This window comes from Staurois parvus, unplaced genomic scaffold, assembly GCF_062004578.1.
Source record: "Staurois parvus isolate SC_StPar_1 unplaced genomic scaffold, SC_StPar_1.0 ptg000636l, whole genome shotgun sequence".
NCBI lineage: Eukaryota > Metazoa > Chordata > Amphibia > Anura > Ranidae > Staurois > Staurois parvus.
This window is the reverse complement of record NW_028318432.1, coordinates 1,512,572-1,529,683: the sequence shown is the minus strand read 5'-3', so window position 1 is coordinate 1,529,683 and position 17,112 is coordinate 1,512,572. Positions and strand designations below refer to the sequence as shown.

Genomic DNA, 17,112 nt, shown 5'->3' with positions numbered 1-17,112 from the left:
CTACCCCATCACATTAGCTACCCCATCACATTAGCTACCCAGGGGCGGACTGACCATTTGGAAACTCGGGCACTGCCCGAGAAGCCCGGGGTCGGTAGGGGGCCCCATGAGATGCCCCTGGTACCTTTTTCATAGGCTTTTTTGGGTGTGGTTTGAGTGTGGGCGAGAACACAGGGGGCCCCATGATCCCCTATTGCCCGGGGGCCCCATGAGTTGTCAGTCCGCCCCTGTAGGTACCCCTTCACATTAGCTACCCCATCACAGTAATTCTATAGAATGAGATTTGCACATATCACGCAGTTACCTTCTTCTAACATAGAGGTCTATTATAAATGTATTCACACCACTTTTACACGTTGTTCTAAATGCATCCAATGGTAAAAGCTATGGGTACCGCGGGTGAAAGCTGTGTGAACCATGGGTGAAAACATGTCTCAGTAGCCCCAATAGCATACACCTTTTTTTTTTTGGATAGAGTAGGGAAGGATTAGAACCCCGTTCAGGTTTTATTGCGGTCTGTGTCCTGGTTGGACGGTGTCATCCCCTCTGTTTGTCCTGGTGAGCATGGTCTCTGAGATAAATAGTGGCCGGAAATCCAACGTTGTAGAGTTGTCACCAGAACAGGAGTTGGGGGGATTATTTTAAAGTGGACACCTCTGCTGGTGATGAATGTGTCACTTTGGAGAGCTCTCGTTTCCTGTAGTATCTGCAGGACAGGAAGTGAGGGGAAATCTCCCGATTGGAGAAGACGTTCTAACCCTCTGCACACTATCTGAAACTAAACCAAAAAAGATTTTTGGCTTTGGATACACTTTAATCAAAATCAGGTAACCTGGAATTTTGGAACTAAAAGTCCCAGCTTGTCTTCAGTCTACTAACCTATCATAAGCATAATGTCAACCCATGTGAGTCACTGACAGTCTGTCACGCAGTGTCACAACCTGGGAATCACTGGTATGGATTAGGCTACAGTATCATTAGAATGTGGTGATTAAACAGAACCTGCGCCCCTTTATATCAGATGTGCATATCAGAGTCTTCCTTAACATCAGGAGTCCTCATGAAACCTCCCTTTTATATTGGGTTCCCATCAGCTTGCTCTTTATATCAGGGTCCCCATCAGAGTGCCCCCTTACATCAGTGGTCCCATAAAAGTGCTCCCTTACATCAAGGTCCCCATCAGAGTACCCCCTTATATAAGGCGTCCCCATCAGAGTGTCCCCTTACATCAAGGTCCCCATCAGAGTGCCTCTTTACATCAGATGTCCCTATCCGAGCCTCCCCCCCCTTACATCAGGTGTCCACATGAGAGTACCCCCTTACATACAACCAGTTATCCCCATCAGAGTGCCCCCTTACATCAAGGTCCCCATCAGAGTGCCCCCTTACATCAAGGTCCCCATCAGAGTGCCCTCTTACATCAAGGTCCCCATCAGAGTGCCCTCTTACATCAAGGTCCCCATCAGAGTGCCCCCTTACATCAAGGTCCCCATCAGAGTGCCCTCTTACATCAAGGTCCCCATCAGAGTGCCCTCTTACATCAAGGTCCCCATCAGAGTGCCCCCTTACATCAAGGTCCCCATCAGAGTGCCCCCTTACATCAAGGTCCCCATCAGAGTGCCCTCTTACATCAAGGTCCCCATCAGAGTGCCCTCTTACATCAAGGTCCCCATCAGAGTGCCCCCTTACATCAAGGTCCCCATCAGAGTGCCCTCTTACATCAAGGTCCCCATCAGAGTGCCCTCTTACATCAAGGTCCCCATCAGAGTGCCCCCTTACATCAAGGTCCCCATCAGAGTGCCCTCTTACATCAAGGTCCCCATCAGAGTGCCCTCTTACATCAAGGTCCCCATCAGAGTGCCCCCTTACATCAAGGTCCCCATCAGAGTGCCCCCTTACATCAAGGTCCCCATCAGAGTGCCCCCTTACATCAAGGTCCCCATCAGAGTGCCCCCTTACATCAAGGTCCCCATCAGAGTGCCCTCTTACATCAAGGTCCCCATCAGAGTGCCCCCTTACATCAAGGTCCCCATCAGAGTGCCCCCTTACATCAAGGTCCCCATCAGAGTGCCCTCTTACATCAAGGTCCCCATCAGAGTGCCCCCTTACATCAAGGTCCCCATCAGAGTGCCCTCTTACATCAAGGTCCCCATCAGAGTGCCCCCTTACATCAAGGTCCCCATCAGAGTGCCCTCTTACATCAAGGTCCCCATCAGAGTGCCCTCTTACATCAGTGGCCCATCAGAGTGCCCCCTTACATCAAGGTCCACATCACATTGCCCCCTTATATGAGATGTCCCTATCTGATTCCCCCCCCCCCTTACATTAGGTGTCCACATGAGACTACCCCCCTACATACAACCAGTTATCCCCATCAAAGTGCCCCTCACATCAGATGTCCCCACCAGAGTGCCCCCTTGCATCAGTTCCCCCATCCGAGCCCCCCCTTTACATTAAGTTCCCCATCATAGCCCCCCTTACATATGAACAGTTATCCCCATCAGAGTGCCCCCTTACATTAACTGTCTGCATCAGACTGGGGGAGAACAGCTAAAATCTGGGGGGGCACAGCCCACCTCAGCACCCCCCTAGATCCGGCCCTGCCACTAAGCCAGGGGTCTAGAATCTGTTCGTATGATAATTACATTGTATATTGAACAAATATTCATGGCCTGAAAAATCAGTCGTCGTCCCCCCCCTTTCACATCAGAAGTTCTCCCATTACATCAGAACCTCACTTCCATCAGAGTCACCCTGTCATCAGTCACCCTTTCACATCAGTTATCCCTTTAACATCAGAGCCCCCCTCTTCATATCAGAGTCCATTTTATCATCAGAGCCCCCCCCCCCGTTCAGATCAAGTTCCCCTTTCAAATCAGAACCCCCCCCCCACATTCTCATCTAGTTCCCTTTTACATTAGAGCCCCTTATCACATCGGAGCCCCCCCCCGTTCTCATCAGAACCCTCCGTTCACATCAGAGTCTCCCCACCACATCATAAACCACTATCAGATCAGAGTTTCTGCGCGTCAAATAAAATCTTGTATCGGCCTGGATGTGGCCCTTGGGCTATAGTTTGGAGACCCCAGTACTAAGCTATAACAGAACCCCTACAGATGACGGACGTCAGATGGGAATGCCAACCTATGGAGGAAGGACTACAAGCTCTAAACATTTTCCTGGCATGGTCTGGTTGCCAGGAGCACTACAATACCACAAGCTGAAAGCATGTTTGTGCCACATATTATATCCACTTTTGCATCAGAGCCCTCTTTTCACATCAGAGTCCCCCTTTCACATCGGAACCCCCCTCCCTTTCACATCAGAGTCCCCTCACATCACAACCTCCTGCACATCAGAGTCCCCCTTTTACATCACAACCTCCTTCACATCAGAGCCCCCCCTGCACACCAGAGTCCACTTTCACATTAGAGTCCCCTTTTTACATTAGAGCCCTTCCTTCATATCAGAAGCCGCCATTCCCATAAGAGTCCCCCTCTTTACATCACAGCCCCCTTTCACATCAGAGCCCCCTGTTCACATTATAATCCCCCTTTCACATCAAAACCCCCATTCTCATCTAGTTCCCCATTCACATCTGAAGCCCCCCTTCACATTAGAGTCCCCCTATTCACCTTAGAGACCCCTTCACATCAGAGCCCCCCTTCACATCAGAGCCCTCATTCACATCAGAACTCCCTCATTCACATCTAGTTCCCCAGTTGACAACAGGGCCCCCCCTTTCACATCCAAGCCCTCCCCATCACATCAGAGTCCCCATTTCACATGAGAACTCCCTCATTCACATCTAGTTCCCTATTCACACCAGCCCCCCCCCCTTTCACATCAGAGCCCCCCCCATGCACATCAGAGTCCACTTTCACATTAGAGTCCCATTTTTACATCAGAGCACTTCCTTCACATCAGAGCCCCATGTTCAGATCATAATCCCCCTTTCACATCAAAACCCCCTATTCTCATCTAGTTTCCTTTTTACATGAGAGCCCCCCTTCACATTAGAGTCCTCCTCTTCACCTCAGAGACCCCTTCACATCAGGGCCCCCCTTCTCATCAGAGTCCCCCTCTTCACCTCAGAGACCCCTTCACATCAGAGCCCCCCTTCTCCTCAGAGTCCCCATTCACATCAGAAATCCCTCATTCACATATAGATCCCCAATTAACAGGGCCCTCCCTTTCACATCAGAGCCCTCCCCATCACATCAGAGTCCCCATTTCACACGAGAATCCCTCCCATCACATCAGCGTCTCCCCATCACATCAGAGTTGCTGCAGGCAAGGTAAAATCTTATATCGGGCTGGATGTGGCCCTAGGGCCATAGTTTGGAGACCCCAGTACTTAGCTATAACACCTACAGATAAAGGACGTCGGATGGGAATGCCAACCTATGGCGGAGGGACTACAAGCGCTATACATTTTCCCGGCGCGGTCTGGCTGACACGAGCCACAACTGCAATATTACAAGCTGAAAGGATTCTGTGCCACATATGAGAAAACTATGAAGTGTGTCATAGAATAAAATGTGATTTTGCCAGGTGCAAACGACAAACTAGAGTAACCCATGTCAGCCAATCAATATTCACCTTTCATCATTCTCAGCGCCAGACTATACTGTCCTGGGTAATGATGAGGACAAGCTAAACGTCCGGGTGGAATCCAAACGCATGGCTGCCAGCATTATAGATATGTGGGGACGCTGGTGCTCAGCTGTTGTATCTGAGCTCTTCATGTTCAGGGCTGTGCGGCAGGTCCCAGGGTTACTACATGTTCCATTATGACATGTTTACAATATATATATATTTCATTCATATTTTATGGTGCCAACAAATTCTACAGTGCTCTATTAACGATACCAACCATCTGCATTGCTCCCTGCTCCTGAAGAGCTTACAATCTAACAGTCACACACGAGTGCTATTTTGGGTGGAAGTCAAGAAGTCAATTAACCCACCGGAGGGTTTTTAGAGCGTGGGATAAAACTTACGCCAACAGAGGGAGAACATAAAACTCCAAGCAGATGATGTCGGGAACTGAACCCACCACCCCAGCTCTGCAAGACAAGAGTGCTGACTTAGCGGTTGCGCTGCCCAGTCTACAGACAGATGTCGGCTATTTAAAATATAAATAGATGTTACGTTTTCAAAGCGGGGAGGTTAGGGTCCAGCCGATCAGAACCAACGCTTCCAGGGACCGTCCCATGAAATGGGGGAGCCAGAGCTGGTTGCTAACAGTTACAGCCTTTTTTCACGCCATCATCGCTCTTTACGCCGCCCTATTATATAATCAATGTGCCGTAATAATGCAGCAACCAAAAAAAAAAACGAATGCAAGCAATAAAAATCTGCAGCAGTCGGCGTACCTGTACGGTGGGGTTCTCCAGAACATCCATGTGGATCTCCTGTGAGGTTGAAGGAGTCTTGGACATGTTGTTTTGGACCATTGGTGATGGAAAGTGTCCCTCAACCGGGGAGGTGAATGGATGGAAATAAGGCAGAAGGGACGGCAAGCTTTTTTCGTAGCGGAGAGCCCGGGTATGGTCAAATTGCCTGATATGGTATCATGGTCCTAGGATGGCTGCTGGCTTTCCTCTGCGATCTCCGCTCATCCACTTCACTCTGCTGTGACTTGCGCTGAGAGCAGCTGCAGCTGAGCCACCTCCCCAGCAGGCTGAGAAGAAGGAGGAGGAGGAGAGGCCAGCCTCACATACATATTACACACAGACAGAGCGCTGAGCTGACACCAGCTGGGGGGCCACGCTGAGCCCAGGTGTCACACAGCCCCCTAGCACCTGCCACTAGCACCCCCGAATCCTTCCCCCATCACTCTATTCTGCATGACTGTCCTCCCATGTAGCTCCTCGCAAATCTATCACGCTCTAACCATACAGCTTTTAAAGTGTATCTCTAGGCAAAACCTTTTTTTTTTCTGCTTTAGAAGGATTAGACCCTCAGCCTGGGTTCACATATATGCAGTGCGGTATATCGCATGTGTTTCGTACCGGAACCGCACGGCAATTCGCATGCGATTTGTGTGCGGTGCGACTGGAGCCATACATTTGGTATGTCTCTAATCGCACCGCACCCTCACCAAAAACGTGCAGGACCCTTTTTTTGGGTCCGCACTAGAATCGGATCGCATGGGTACTCACACATCTGCACATCAAACTGCATTTTGCAGACTGCTTTTGGACTGCGCATGTGTGGACTGAGCATGCTTTTGGACTGCGCATGTGTGGACTGCTTTTGGACTGCGCATGTGTGGACTGCTTTTGGACTGCGCATGTGTTTCATAGCGGAACCGCACGGCATTCCTGTGCAATTTGCATGCGATTTGTGTGCGGTGCGACTGGAGCCATACATTTGGTATGGCTCTAATCGCACCGCACCCACACCAAAAACGTGCAGGACCCTTTTTTTGGGTCCGCACTAGAATCGGATCGCATGGGTACTCACACATCTGAACATCAAACCACGTTTTGCGGACTGCTTTTGGGGTGTTAACCTAAAGCGGAGTTCCACCTAAAAAAAAAAAAAGTCAGCAGCTACAAAAACTGCACAAACAACTATAGTGCAGCGCTCTGATACCCTCCAACCCTCCAACAAATATATAGTCAAATAAGATGCAAAATGTGCCACAGAAAATGATAAATGTATCACATGACCAAATCTTGGTGCTCAATATACAGTGAATAATGCAAGAACTAGAACTCATGTGACAACTATATGATAAAAAATACGAACCCTATACAGGTGTATTAAGTGATGAAGTGAAACAAACGTGATCAAACACAACATAAATCCAAAACAATGTCCATAAACCTGTGCTTCAGAAACCATGCAATATAGTGTGGTAAAGGTAGCTGTGAATGTGTCAGCACACTCAGATCCTCAAATGGCTCGATTGCCTCCTCACCTCCCTTCTGAGACCCAACGGGCCACTTCACTTTCAGGATTTCCCAGGATCCTACTCCAACTGTGGCAGGTGATTCTGGGACCTGTGGTTCCTCTCCAAATGAAACCAGGCTTCACAGGAAGGACTTCTGTTAAAAATATCTCACACCCAATGTAAAGCCTCAATGCAGAACTGAAAAAAGATCTGTGCATCGAAAACTGTAGCTGCTGACTTAAAATACAGACACTTACCTGTCCCTTGGTCCAGCCGTGTCTTCACCACCGCTGGTTTCTCCGGCCGTCTTCTCCTCCCGATGCCGGCATCTTCAGTGTGGGCACCCGGCTGTGATAGCTTGCGGCTTCACAGCTGGGTGCCCACTGTGCATGTGCAAGAAGCGCTGCGCTTTCTGAATGGCCCCGTAGTCTTCTGGGACCTGTCACGTGTCCCTGAAGACTACAGGGAGGGAGGGGGGGAAGACAACTTCCGCTTCCGATCGCCTAGGTGGGTACCTGTCAAATTTGGATCCCCCCCTCCACTACCCAAAGGTGCCAATCCTGAATGGGGAGCGGGGGACAAAGGCTTAAAGCGCAACTTCCCCTTTTGGGTGGAGCTCCGCTTTAAATTAGAACTATAGGCAATACTTTTTTTACCTAGGCGATCGCAGCGGAAGTGGGAGCGGGTACCTGTCAAATTCGGGTACCCGCTCCCACCCCCACTCCCCAAAGGTGCCAATCCTTAATAGGAAGCGGGTGACAAAGACTTAGGCTACATTCACACTAGCGTTGTGTGCAGGCGGGAGAGAGGCACTTGGGAAGCGTTTTTACTGCTTCCCAAACGCCTCGGACAATTCTGCACATTACAGCACATGGTGCTGTTCTAACAGGAGCGTTTGCGTTGCGGCAAAATGGACGCCTCTGGTCGAGTCAGGAGGCGTTGAAGCCTCCTATTCTAGTCTATGGTGCCGCTCCGCAAATGCCCGGCCGGCGTTTGTGGTGCGGTTGCGACGCGGTTGCGGGGCGTTTGCGGAGCGGTAACACCATTCAAACTGCATTATAGGCGTTTGTGGGGCGTTTTTAACTCGGCAAACGCCTAGCAACCGCTGCTAAACAGCGCATGCGGAGCGTTTGCCGAGCGTTAAAAACGCTCCGCAAACGCCGGACCAACGCTTGCCAAACGCTCTAGGGACGTTTGGCAAGCGTTGGTAAAACAGCCAAGTGTGAACGAGCCCTTAAAGCGGAACTTCCCCTTTTGGGTGGAGCTCCACTTTAACATATTTACCCTCAACGGTTTGCATGAACGGGGTGCGATCCTGATGCACTGTGGAATTCGCACTGAAAACGCTGCAAATTCTGAACCGCATCAGTGTGACCCAGGGCCCAGTTACGGTTTTATTCCTATGCATACAAAGAGAGGCACTTGATCTGCTGTTATTGACAATACACACGTCAATAAATGATTTATTTTCTGATCGACCTTTTATATACTTCGAATAATCGATCTATAGTCGACAAACCTTTTGATCCTTATGCCACATACAGGGAATCGATAGGTAAGATGCGATTGTAACTTGTGATTGCAAGTTATCGATTGCTTCTTTGTTTCCACTATGTAATCTTATTAACTGGTCAATGGAAATATGATCACATTCATGAAAAAAGCATTTCAATGCTGCTGATGGATGCAAAATGATCGATAAAATTCTGCCCTGACCAATAGACTAAGGGCTCTTTCACACTTGACTGTTTTACCAACGCTTGCCAAACGCCCCTATAGCGTTTGGCAAGCGTTGGTCTGGCGTTTGCGGAGCTTGGCAATCACTCTGCAAACACCGCATGCGCGGTTTAGCAGCGGTTGCTAGGCATTTGCCGAGCGTTAAAAACACCCCACAAATGCCTATAATGAAGTTTGAATGGTGTTACCGCTCCGCAAACGTGTCGCAACCGCACTGCAAACACCGGCCGGCGACACCATAGACTAGAATAGGAGGCTTCAACGCCTCCTGACTCAACCAGAGGTGTCTGCTTTGCCGCGACGCTAACGCTCCCGTTAGAACAGCACCATGTGCTGCAATGTGCAGAATTGTCCGAGGCGTTTGGGAAGCGGTAAAAACGTTTCCCAAACTCCTCTCTGCTGCCTGCACACAACGCTAGTGTGAACGTAGCCTTAGTTTGATGGAATTTTATCAAAATTGAATCTAAGCCTGGTTCACATATATGTGGTGCGGTACAACACATGTGATTCACACAGGAACCGCACCGCATTCCTGTGCAAATCACATGCGCTTTGTGTGCGGTGCGATTGGAGCCACACATTTTGTATTGCTCTGTTGACACTGCACCTGCACCAAAAATGTGCAGGACCCTTTTTTGGGATCGCACTAGAATCGAATCGCACCGCGTTTTGCGGACCGATTTCGGGGTGTTGTTAACTTAACATACACACACGCATGAATGGGGTGCGATTCTGATGCCGTGCGGAATTCGTACAGAAAACGCTGTGAATTTTGCACCGCATTAGTGTGAACCAGGGCTGAAGCTGGCCATGGATGGATTGAAATTCGGCCAGGTCAGCGGGGATCAGCATAGATTCCATCCATGTATGGGCAGGCTGATTATACCCAAGTCAATCTATCGATCGACTTGGATACAACCAGCCTGTTGATTTTTTATATACGATTAATGCCAGAAGCTATAGCCGCCAGCAGTAATCATTGTGTTTTGCCTGCCGGGAAGGTTCCCTGCGCCCCCTTCCCACTGCCGGGAGAACACAATATTTCTGCGGGAGGCATTCCCCCATCAACACTGACTGCGTTGATGGGGTAATCAAAGGATTTTCTTTCCATCCACCCCTGGTGGAAGGAATGGAAATAGACTCATCTATGGGCTGCCTAAATCGATTGGAAGGGAAACTATGGCTATTCGACTGTTTTCAGATTTGATCGTTTTGATCGAATAGCACACTGAGTATGTATGGCCACTATTAGAGAGGACCATCTAAGGGCTGGTTTACACTTGAGGTTGGGGTGAAAGGGGGGGGGCTAAATTCAGGAGGATGAACTGCCCCCTGCCCTCAATTGGCCACCTGGTCACTAAAGACACAGCCACTCGTATACATGCCACAGCCTCAATGCTGAGCTTCAGCAAAACTTACATGGCATGTTGCCAGGGGCGGGCTGACAACTCATGGGGCCCCCGGGCAATAGGGGATCATGGGGCCCCTGTGTCCTTGCCCAAACTCAAAAAAGCCTATGAAAAAGGTACCAGGGGCATCTCATGGGGCCCCCTACTGATCCCAGGCCCTCGGGCAATGACCAAGTTTCCAAATTGTCAGTCCTCCCCTGCATGTTGCTTTCTTTCCATGGGTGGTGCTGTCACTGAATGCAACTAATGCAGTTCTATGAAGCCACGCCAGAACCACAACACAACTGTGGAATGTACGCAATTGCGGCATGGTTGTACGGCAATGATCGGGATAAATCAGATAGTAAGGAGGCAGCATATCGCCTTCTCACTGTCTGTCAAAAACCTTGGAAAAGTGATCAGAGCTTGGACTGCTTTGCAGAGGAGTGGCAGTGCCTGCTGTACTTGTGAAGGAGCCCTAAGGATCACCATACACGTTCTGACCTTACAATCTACATACAATTAACTTCATATTGACCAAAATGATGTCATATGAGGACTCACCTATAGTATCTGATCAAGCTGTATGCAATCAGGCAAGCTCTTCTACGAGATCCTAGTTGGAAGATCTAAAAGAAATTGTTCAGTAAGATTGTAACTTGTGTGGTGAGCTCAGAGGAGATCTCTGGTCACAGCATACACTTTCATTTTACATCATCAGCATTGTAATAACATAAACATTAGCTGTATTTGACAATTCGATGCTGCCAGTCTGCTGCCATTTCTTTCCACAACTTCCTGCTTTCTGCAGTTGCTCCTCTATTTCTAAGGACTACATGTCCCATGGTACTTTGCTGCCTTAAGCAGTGATTCCTGTACTGACCCCGCCTCCTGAAACCCCTCCCCTCAGCTTCTATGTCGTTCAGAAGGTAGGCTCTGTGAAATGTGTGACACAGCAGTGCTACTCACAGGGCGTAGTGACTACAGGGCACAGAATTCAAGGAAGTAAGTGTGTGGGGGTCTTCACAAAGTAAGTTTACAAACCTCAAGAAATTACTGAAATACAATGTGGAGATGGAATATATGTGTCTACATCTTGGCCATAGATGTGCTTTAAAGTGTTACTAAACCCAAAACTGTAAAATCAGTCTATATATGCAGTAAAGCATGCTTGTTATATTCACTGTGGAACCTAAGGGGTTAATCATCTGCATTGTGTAAAAAGTATGTTTGATCCTGACTTCTCTGATCCTCCCCTTCTTCCACTGTCTCTGACTCATCTGATAGAAAAGAGCCTTGGGGGCAAGCTGCATATGCTCAGCTTGGTGTGTATTGCTAGAGAGGTTTTTTTGCAGCCTCATAGGACAATCAGATGAGAATGAAAACTCCTCCCATAAGCGTTAACCAATTCTCTGCTGGACACTGATATATGTCACAAGACTGCTATATACTGCTGATGAGAAAAGGTATTTAGCAATTTATATTTGATACAATAATTGCATTTCCATGTTGTGTGTACTGTGGGAGACCAGATATAGTGAATTCAGGGTGCTGGGGGACCAGATATAGTCGATGCCAGGTCCTGGGAGACCAGATATAGTGAATGCAGGGTCCTGGGAGACCAAATATAGTGAATGCTGGGTCCTGGGAGACCAGATATAGTGAATGCTGGGTCCTGGGAGACCAGATATAGTGAATGCAGGGTCGGGGGAGACCAGATATTGTGAATGCGGGGTCCAGGGAGACCAGATATAGTGGATGCAGGGTCCGGAGAGAGCGGATATAATGAATGCGGGGTCCGGGGAGACCAGATATAGTGAATGCAGGGTCCGGGGAGACCAGATATAGTAGATGCAGGGTCCTGGGAGACCAGATATAGTGAATGCAGGGTCCGGGGAGACCGGATATAGTGAATGCAGGGTCCGGGGAGACCGGATATAGTGAATGCAGGGTCCAGGGAGACCAGATATAGTAGATGCAGGGTCCGGGGAGACCGGATATAGTGAATGCCGGGTCTGGGGAGACCAGATATAGTGGATGCAGGGTCCGGGGAGACCAGATATAGTGAATGCAGGGTCCGGGGAGACCAGATATAGTGAATGCAGGGTCCGGGGAGACTGGATATAGTGAATGCAGGGTCCGGGGAGACCAGATATAGTGAATGCAGGGCCCGTTGTTTAGTAACACTTCTAGGCCTCTTGCACACATGTTATAGCGTGCCTGGAAGGGGCGAGTGAAGCGTCCAGCCCTATAGCCTGTAGCCTGTCAAAGTCCATGGCAGGCTGAGTAGGGCTGAATCCTCTTCAGAGGGGTACCCACACTTAATCCCCTATGCATTCAGGGACGAATACACTTTAGTCTAGGTTCACACCTAAGCATTTTCCGTTACGTTTTGCCGAAACGCACAGCAGTCCATTTAGCATGATTTCCTATGGGACAGGTTCACATCTCCGCGTTTTCACCCAGTGCGTTTTTTTTAAAGGGTCAGGGACTTTTTTAAATGCAAAATGTTGCGTTTTTGGTTCTATTGACTTCAGTAAAGACGCTGCAGAAAAGCATGTAGTGTGTTTTTGATGTGTTTTGCATTTTAATCTGCCCAGCAACAAGTTGAAAAAGAAATGCAAAACGTGGCAAAAATGCATGTGCAAAAATGTAAAATGCACCACAAAAAGCACTGCAGAAATGGATGAAACGCAAACTGCATAGGTGTGAACCTAGCCTTAGGGCTCATTCACACTTGACTGTTTTACCAACGCTTGCCAAACGCCCCTATAGTGTTTAGCAAGCATTGGTCCAGTGTTTGTGGAGCGTTTTGTAACGCCGCATGCGCGGTTTAGCGGAAGTTGCTAGGCGTTTGCCGAGCGTCAAAAACGCTTCGCAAATGCCTATAATGAAGTTTAAATGGTGTTACCGCTCCGCAAATGCCCCGCAACCGCGTCGCAACTGCACCGCAAACGCCGGAGGGCGTTTGCGGAGCGGCACCATAGGCTAGAATAGAAGGCTTCAACGCCTCCTGACTTGACCAGAGGCATCCGTTTTGCCGTGACACTAACGCTCCCGTTAGAACAGCACCATGTGCTGCAATGTGCAGAATTGTCAGAGGCGTTTGGGAAGCGGTAAAAACGCTTCCCAAACGCCTCTCTGCTGCCTGCACACAATGCTAGTGTGAACGTAGCCTTCCAGTCATTCGTCCCTGAATGTATAGGATTCTACATGCAGATACAGTGTTCAGTCTATTGACAGGCTGCAGGCAGCAAGGCCGGGTGTGGCACCTGTCCCTCCCAAGCGCCCTCAAATCCCGGGTAGGAAAGCACTGCAGCTAGACTGCTCTGTTCAAGGGGCTTAAATAAAGTACAACTATTGGCAAAACTTTTTTTTTCATTTTGGATAAGGGAGGGTTATACCCCTGTCAGATTTTTTGGGGGGGTTTTTTGTGTTCCATTGCGGAGATTTCCCTTCACTTCCTGTCCCATAGCCAAAACAGGAAGTGAGAGGAACGCCTGCAAATTAAGGGAATTCACCAGATCTAGTGTCCCCATTGGAAGATTTACATTTCTGGGGACAACCCAAACTTTGGGATTTTCTTTTACTTTCACTTTAAGGGTCGGTTCACACTATAGAAACACAGTCCAGATGCGTTCCGGATGCGTTTCTTCATGCGCGTTTTTGACATGTTCTGGTGCATTTTTTACACTTTCCTGTGCATGTTTGATGCATTTTTTACGCTTTCCTGTGCATGTTTGATGCACTTTTGATGTGTTACAGTTCATTTTTTCCCCTCTCTTTTTCTTCAATTTAAATGGGGACATGTGCATTCAAGTGCGTTTTTGTGCTTTCTGGTGCATTTTTTGTGTGTTTTACCGCGTTCCAGTACAGTTCTGTGCAGGAAAAATGCAACCTGTTCTACTTTTTTTTCTGCAAACGGAACGCAAGAACTGATGTGAACTATGACATTGCAAACCATATAACCTACTTTCTGTGCATTTTGGATGCAGAAAAAAAGCAACTGAAACGCATGGAGTGTGAACTGGCCCTAAATGATAATGGTAAACAGGACAAACAGAGTGGATGAATCTCCCCAATGGGGGCACAGACAGCAATAATAACCTGACACGGGGTCTAATCCATCTCCATTAAAAAAAGTTTTGCTTTTAGTTATACTCTAAGTTAAAGTAGTGTACATCACACCATACTGCAGACACCTCCAAGGAAACCCTATGGAATGGGTAGGTGCACAAAGAGGAACTTCCCTCACCCCACACACACACACACACACACCCATTTATTTTCTTTCTTATCCACTCTCAGACCTCTTTCACTTGGGCGTTCCATTTGCCCGTTTTTCAGCTGTCCGTTTACGGATGAAAAACTGACCCCCATGTATTTCTGTGGACTTAGGGATGTAATAGGATGAACATCTTTTTACATCCGTTAATGTCCGCATCTGTTAACATCTGTATTTTTTTGAGCGGAAGAAAACGGATGTAGACGGATGAAAACGGATGTAAACGGATTTAAAAGTCTGTAAACCAATGTAAATGGATGAAAAACGGATGAAAAAACAGAGGGAAAAATGGATGTTAATGGACCTAAAACGGATGTAGACGAATGAAAACGGATGTAAACAGATCTAAATGGATGTAAACCAATGTAAATGGATGAAAAAAACTGATGAAAAAAACTGATGAAAAAACGGAATGTAAATGGATAAAAACCGGATGTAAGCGGACCAAAACGGCTGTAGACGAATTAAAATGGATGTAAACGGATGTAAACCAATGTAAACGGATGAAAAAACAGATGTAAACGGATGAAAAAACAGATGTAAACTCATCCAATTTTTCTTTGAAAAAACGTGACTGAACTGAAGAAAAAAAACAGAACGCCCGTGTGAAAGGACACTTACCCAATGATGCTTTGTCCTCAAATCACATATATATTCACAGTCCTGCTACAATCTGCTTCTCTACTCCCAGCACCTAGGTGCCGTGCCGCCATTTTGTCCTGTGACGTCATTCTGAGGTGGCTGTCTCTTCTAGGTTTCGGCAGCTGTACCCCCATTGATGAACAGCCAGGCTTGTCCTCCTCCTCTTTCCATGAATGGAAGTCGATACCTCCTGGGATACTTGATGTACATATATCCCATGAGGCTTCAAGAGCACAACACGTCATTCATACCTAGGCAAGAATGGAGGATGGAAGAAACAAAGGGAACAGACACAAAAAAGTATGGAGATCTTCATTGTGTGTGTGTGGAGTGGGGGAACGTGTCAGCACAAGTCTTGGACATTGGAGGACCGGCAGGCTGTGCTCCCATCACTAGTCCCCGCGGCCTCTTCTCTCCAATGCTGCAGAGTTTGCAGGTCCTCTGACATCATTGAGTCCAATTCAGTGCCTATACCTCTGCATTGGACATGAGAAGGCAGTGGAACAGTCCAATTCTGGAGCATAGGGGAGTGCCAACTGCTGCAGGACAGGAGGATCAGGTAAGTAAACCTGCCTTTCTTGTTTCCTCTAGACCAAAATAAGTGATTATCCCTTGTTGTGTGGGGGAGCCCCAAAACAAGGGAGCATTTTTATTCTTACTGGAGTTGGCCTGTAAGCTAGCCATACACCAGTAGAATTTTGTTAAAACATTTCCATTTACGAAATATTCGTTCGATTTTCTACTGGTTAGGCCAAATTGGTGGTCATTATCAGCTGTAGTGATGTGAAAATTCAAAGGAGCAGTGCGGAATTTTTTTTTCTCAAATTAACAACATTCTAAATGTGAATGTGGTTTTTATTCGGGAAACAATCGTACATAATGTAATGTGTGTGTTCTGGGTACAAAGGAATCCCTCATTCCTATGGTCATACAGATCTGTACACCCATTTGAAGGGCCATCCATCTTCAGCCATCCGGGATGCACAAGTGTTCTTAGTACAGGTGAGTTTGGAAGACATCCTAGCTCATCTCTACTGCTATCCATCATCGCTGGGACTGAAAGTCTCATTCAAAAGATTTAATTAAAAAACCATATACACTGTTAGACAATCGTTCGTTCGAGAAACATTTTCCATCTTGCTCCTTCGACTTTTCTCATCACTGCAGTTGAAAATGAACTTTGAAATTAGAAAAGTGAACAAATTTTCTTAGAACATTCTCTTAGAAATGCTACCCATCTATGACCAGTTTGACCATAGATAACTCATTTTTTTTCAGTCAGCCAGCAGGCTGATCAGATACAAAACAAATGGATTCCCCCATCCACACAAACAGGGGCGGACTGACAACTCATGGGGCCCCCAGACAATAGGGGATCATGGGGCCCCTGTGTCCTTGCCCAAACTCAAAAAAGCCTATGAAAAAGGTACCAGGGGTATCTCATGGTGCCCCCTACTGACCCCGGGCCCTTGGGCAGTGCCCGAGTTTCCAAATGGTCAGTCCGCCCCTGTACACAAATGAGGTAGGTGCAGGAATTCCCTCCACTGGCACATTGCATTTTAACAGCTGTACTCTTGCACTGTTGGAATACACTGATCAGTGGCTGCAGTCTCTGATCAACAAAAGTTTTCCAACACTCTTGTTGAGCAGAAGTCAATTGCTAGTGGGAACGACCATACATGGATTGAAATTTGGCCAGTCCCTGCTGCTCAATTTATCTATGCCCAGCTTAACAACTTTACAGCTTCCCCAGGCTCAGCAACATACATATACATTGCTGAGCACAAGCGAACTGGTGCTCCCATTGGGGCATGCAGTGCGCAACTCCTTTGACCACTCCTGTGACTACAGCGGATTATGTTTCCCAGTACTCTGCTGCTTTGAACATCCGGGGTATCACGTGCTAACAAAGTCAACAAAACTGTTCTGAATGAATTTCATTCATAACAACTGTGCTTCCTATAGTGATGCTGTGATTGGCCTACAGCTATCACATGGTAGTTGGGCCAATCACAGCACCCTGTGCTATGTGATAGCTGTGGGCCACTGTTGCGCAGTCATGTTGGAACAGGAGGGGGTCATCCCCAAACTGTTCCCACAAAGTTGGGAGTATGAAATTGTCCAAAATGCCTTTAAGAGTTCCCTTTATTGGAACT

General features: G+C 47.7%; 1 protein-coding gene across 4 annotated transcripts in view; it reads right to left on the bottom strand.

Annotated features, from left to right (window-relative positions):
• CACNB2 (calcium voltage-gated channel auxiliary subunit beta 2) overlaps positions 1-5,645 on the bottom strand; it is a 402,461-nt gene extending 396,816 nt beyond the window's left edge. For all 4 annotated transcript variants that reach the window (XM_089693718.1, XM_089693719.1, XM_089693722.1 and 1 more), the window contains exon 1: positions 5,379-5,645. In XM_089693718.1, the coding sequence (XP_089549844.1) occupies positions 5,379-5,459 (81 nt within the window). In that variant the 5' untranslated portion in view covers positions 5,460-5,645. The remainder of the gene's footprint in view (positions 1-5,378) is intronic.
• Positions 5,646-17,112: the final 11,467 nt, after the last annotated feature.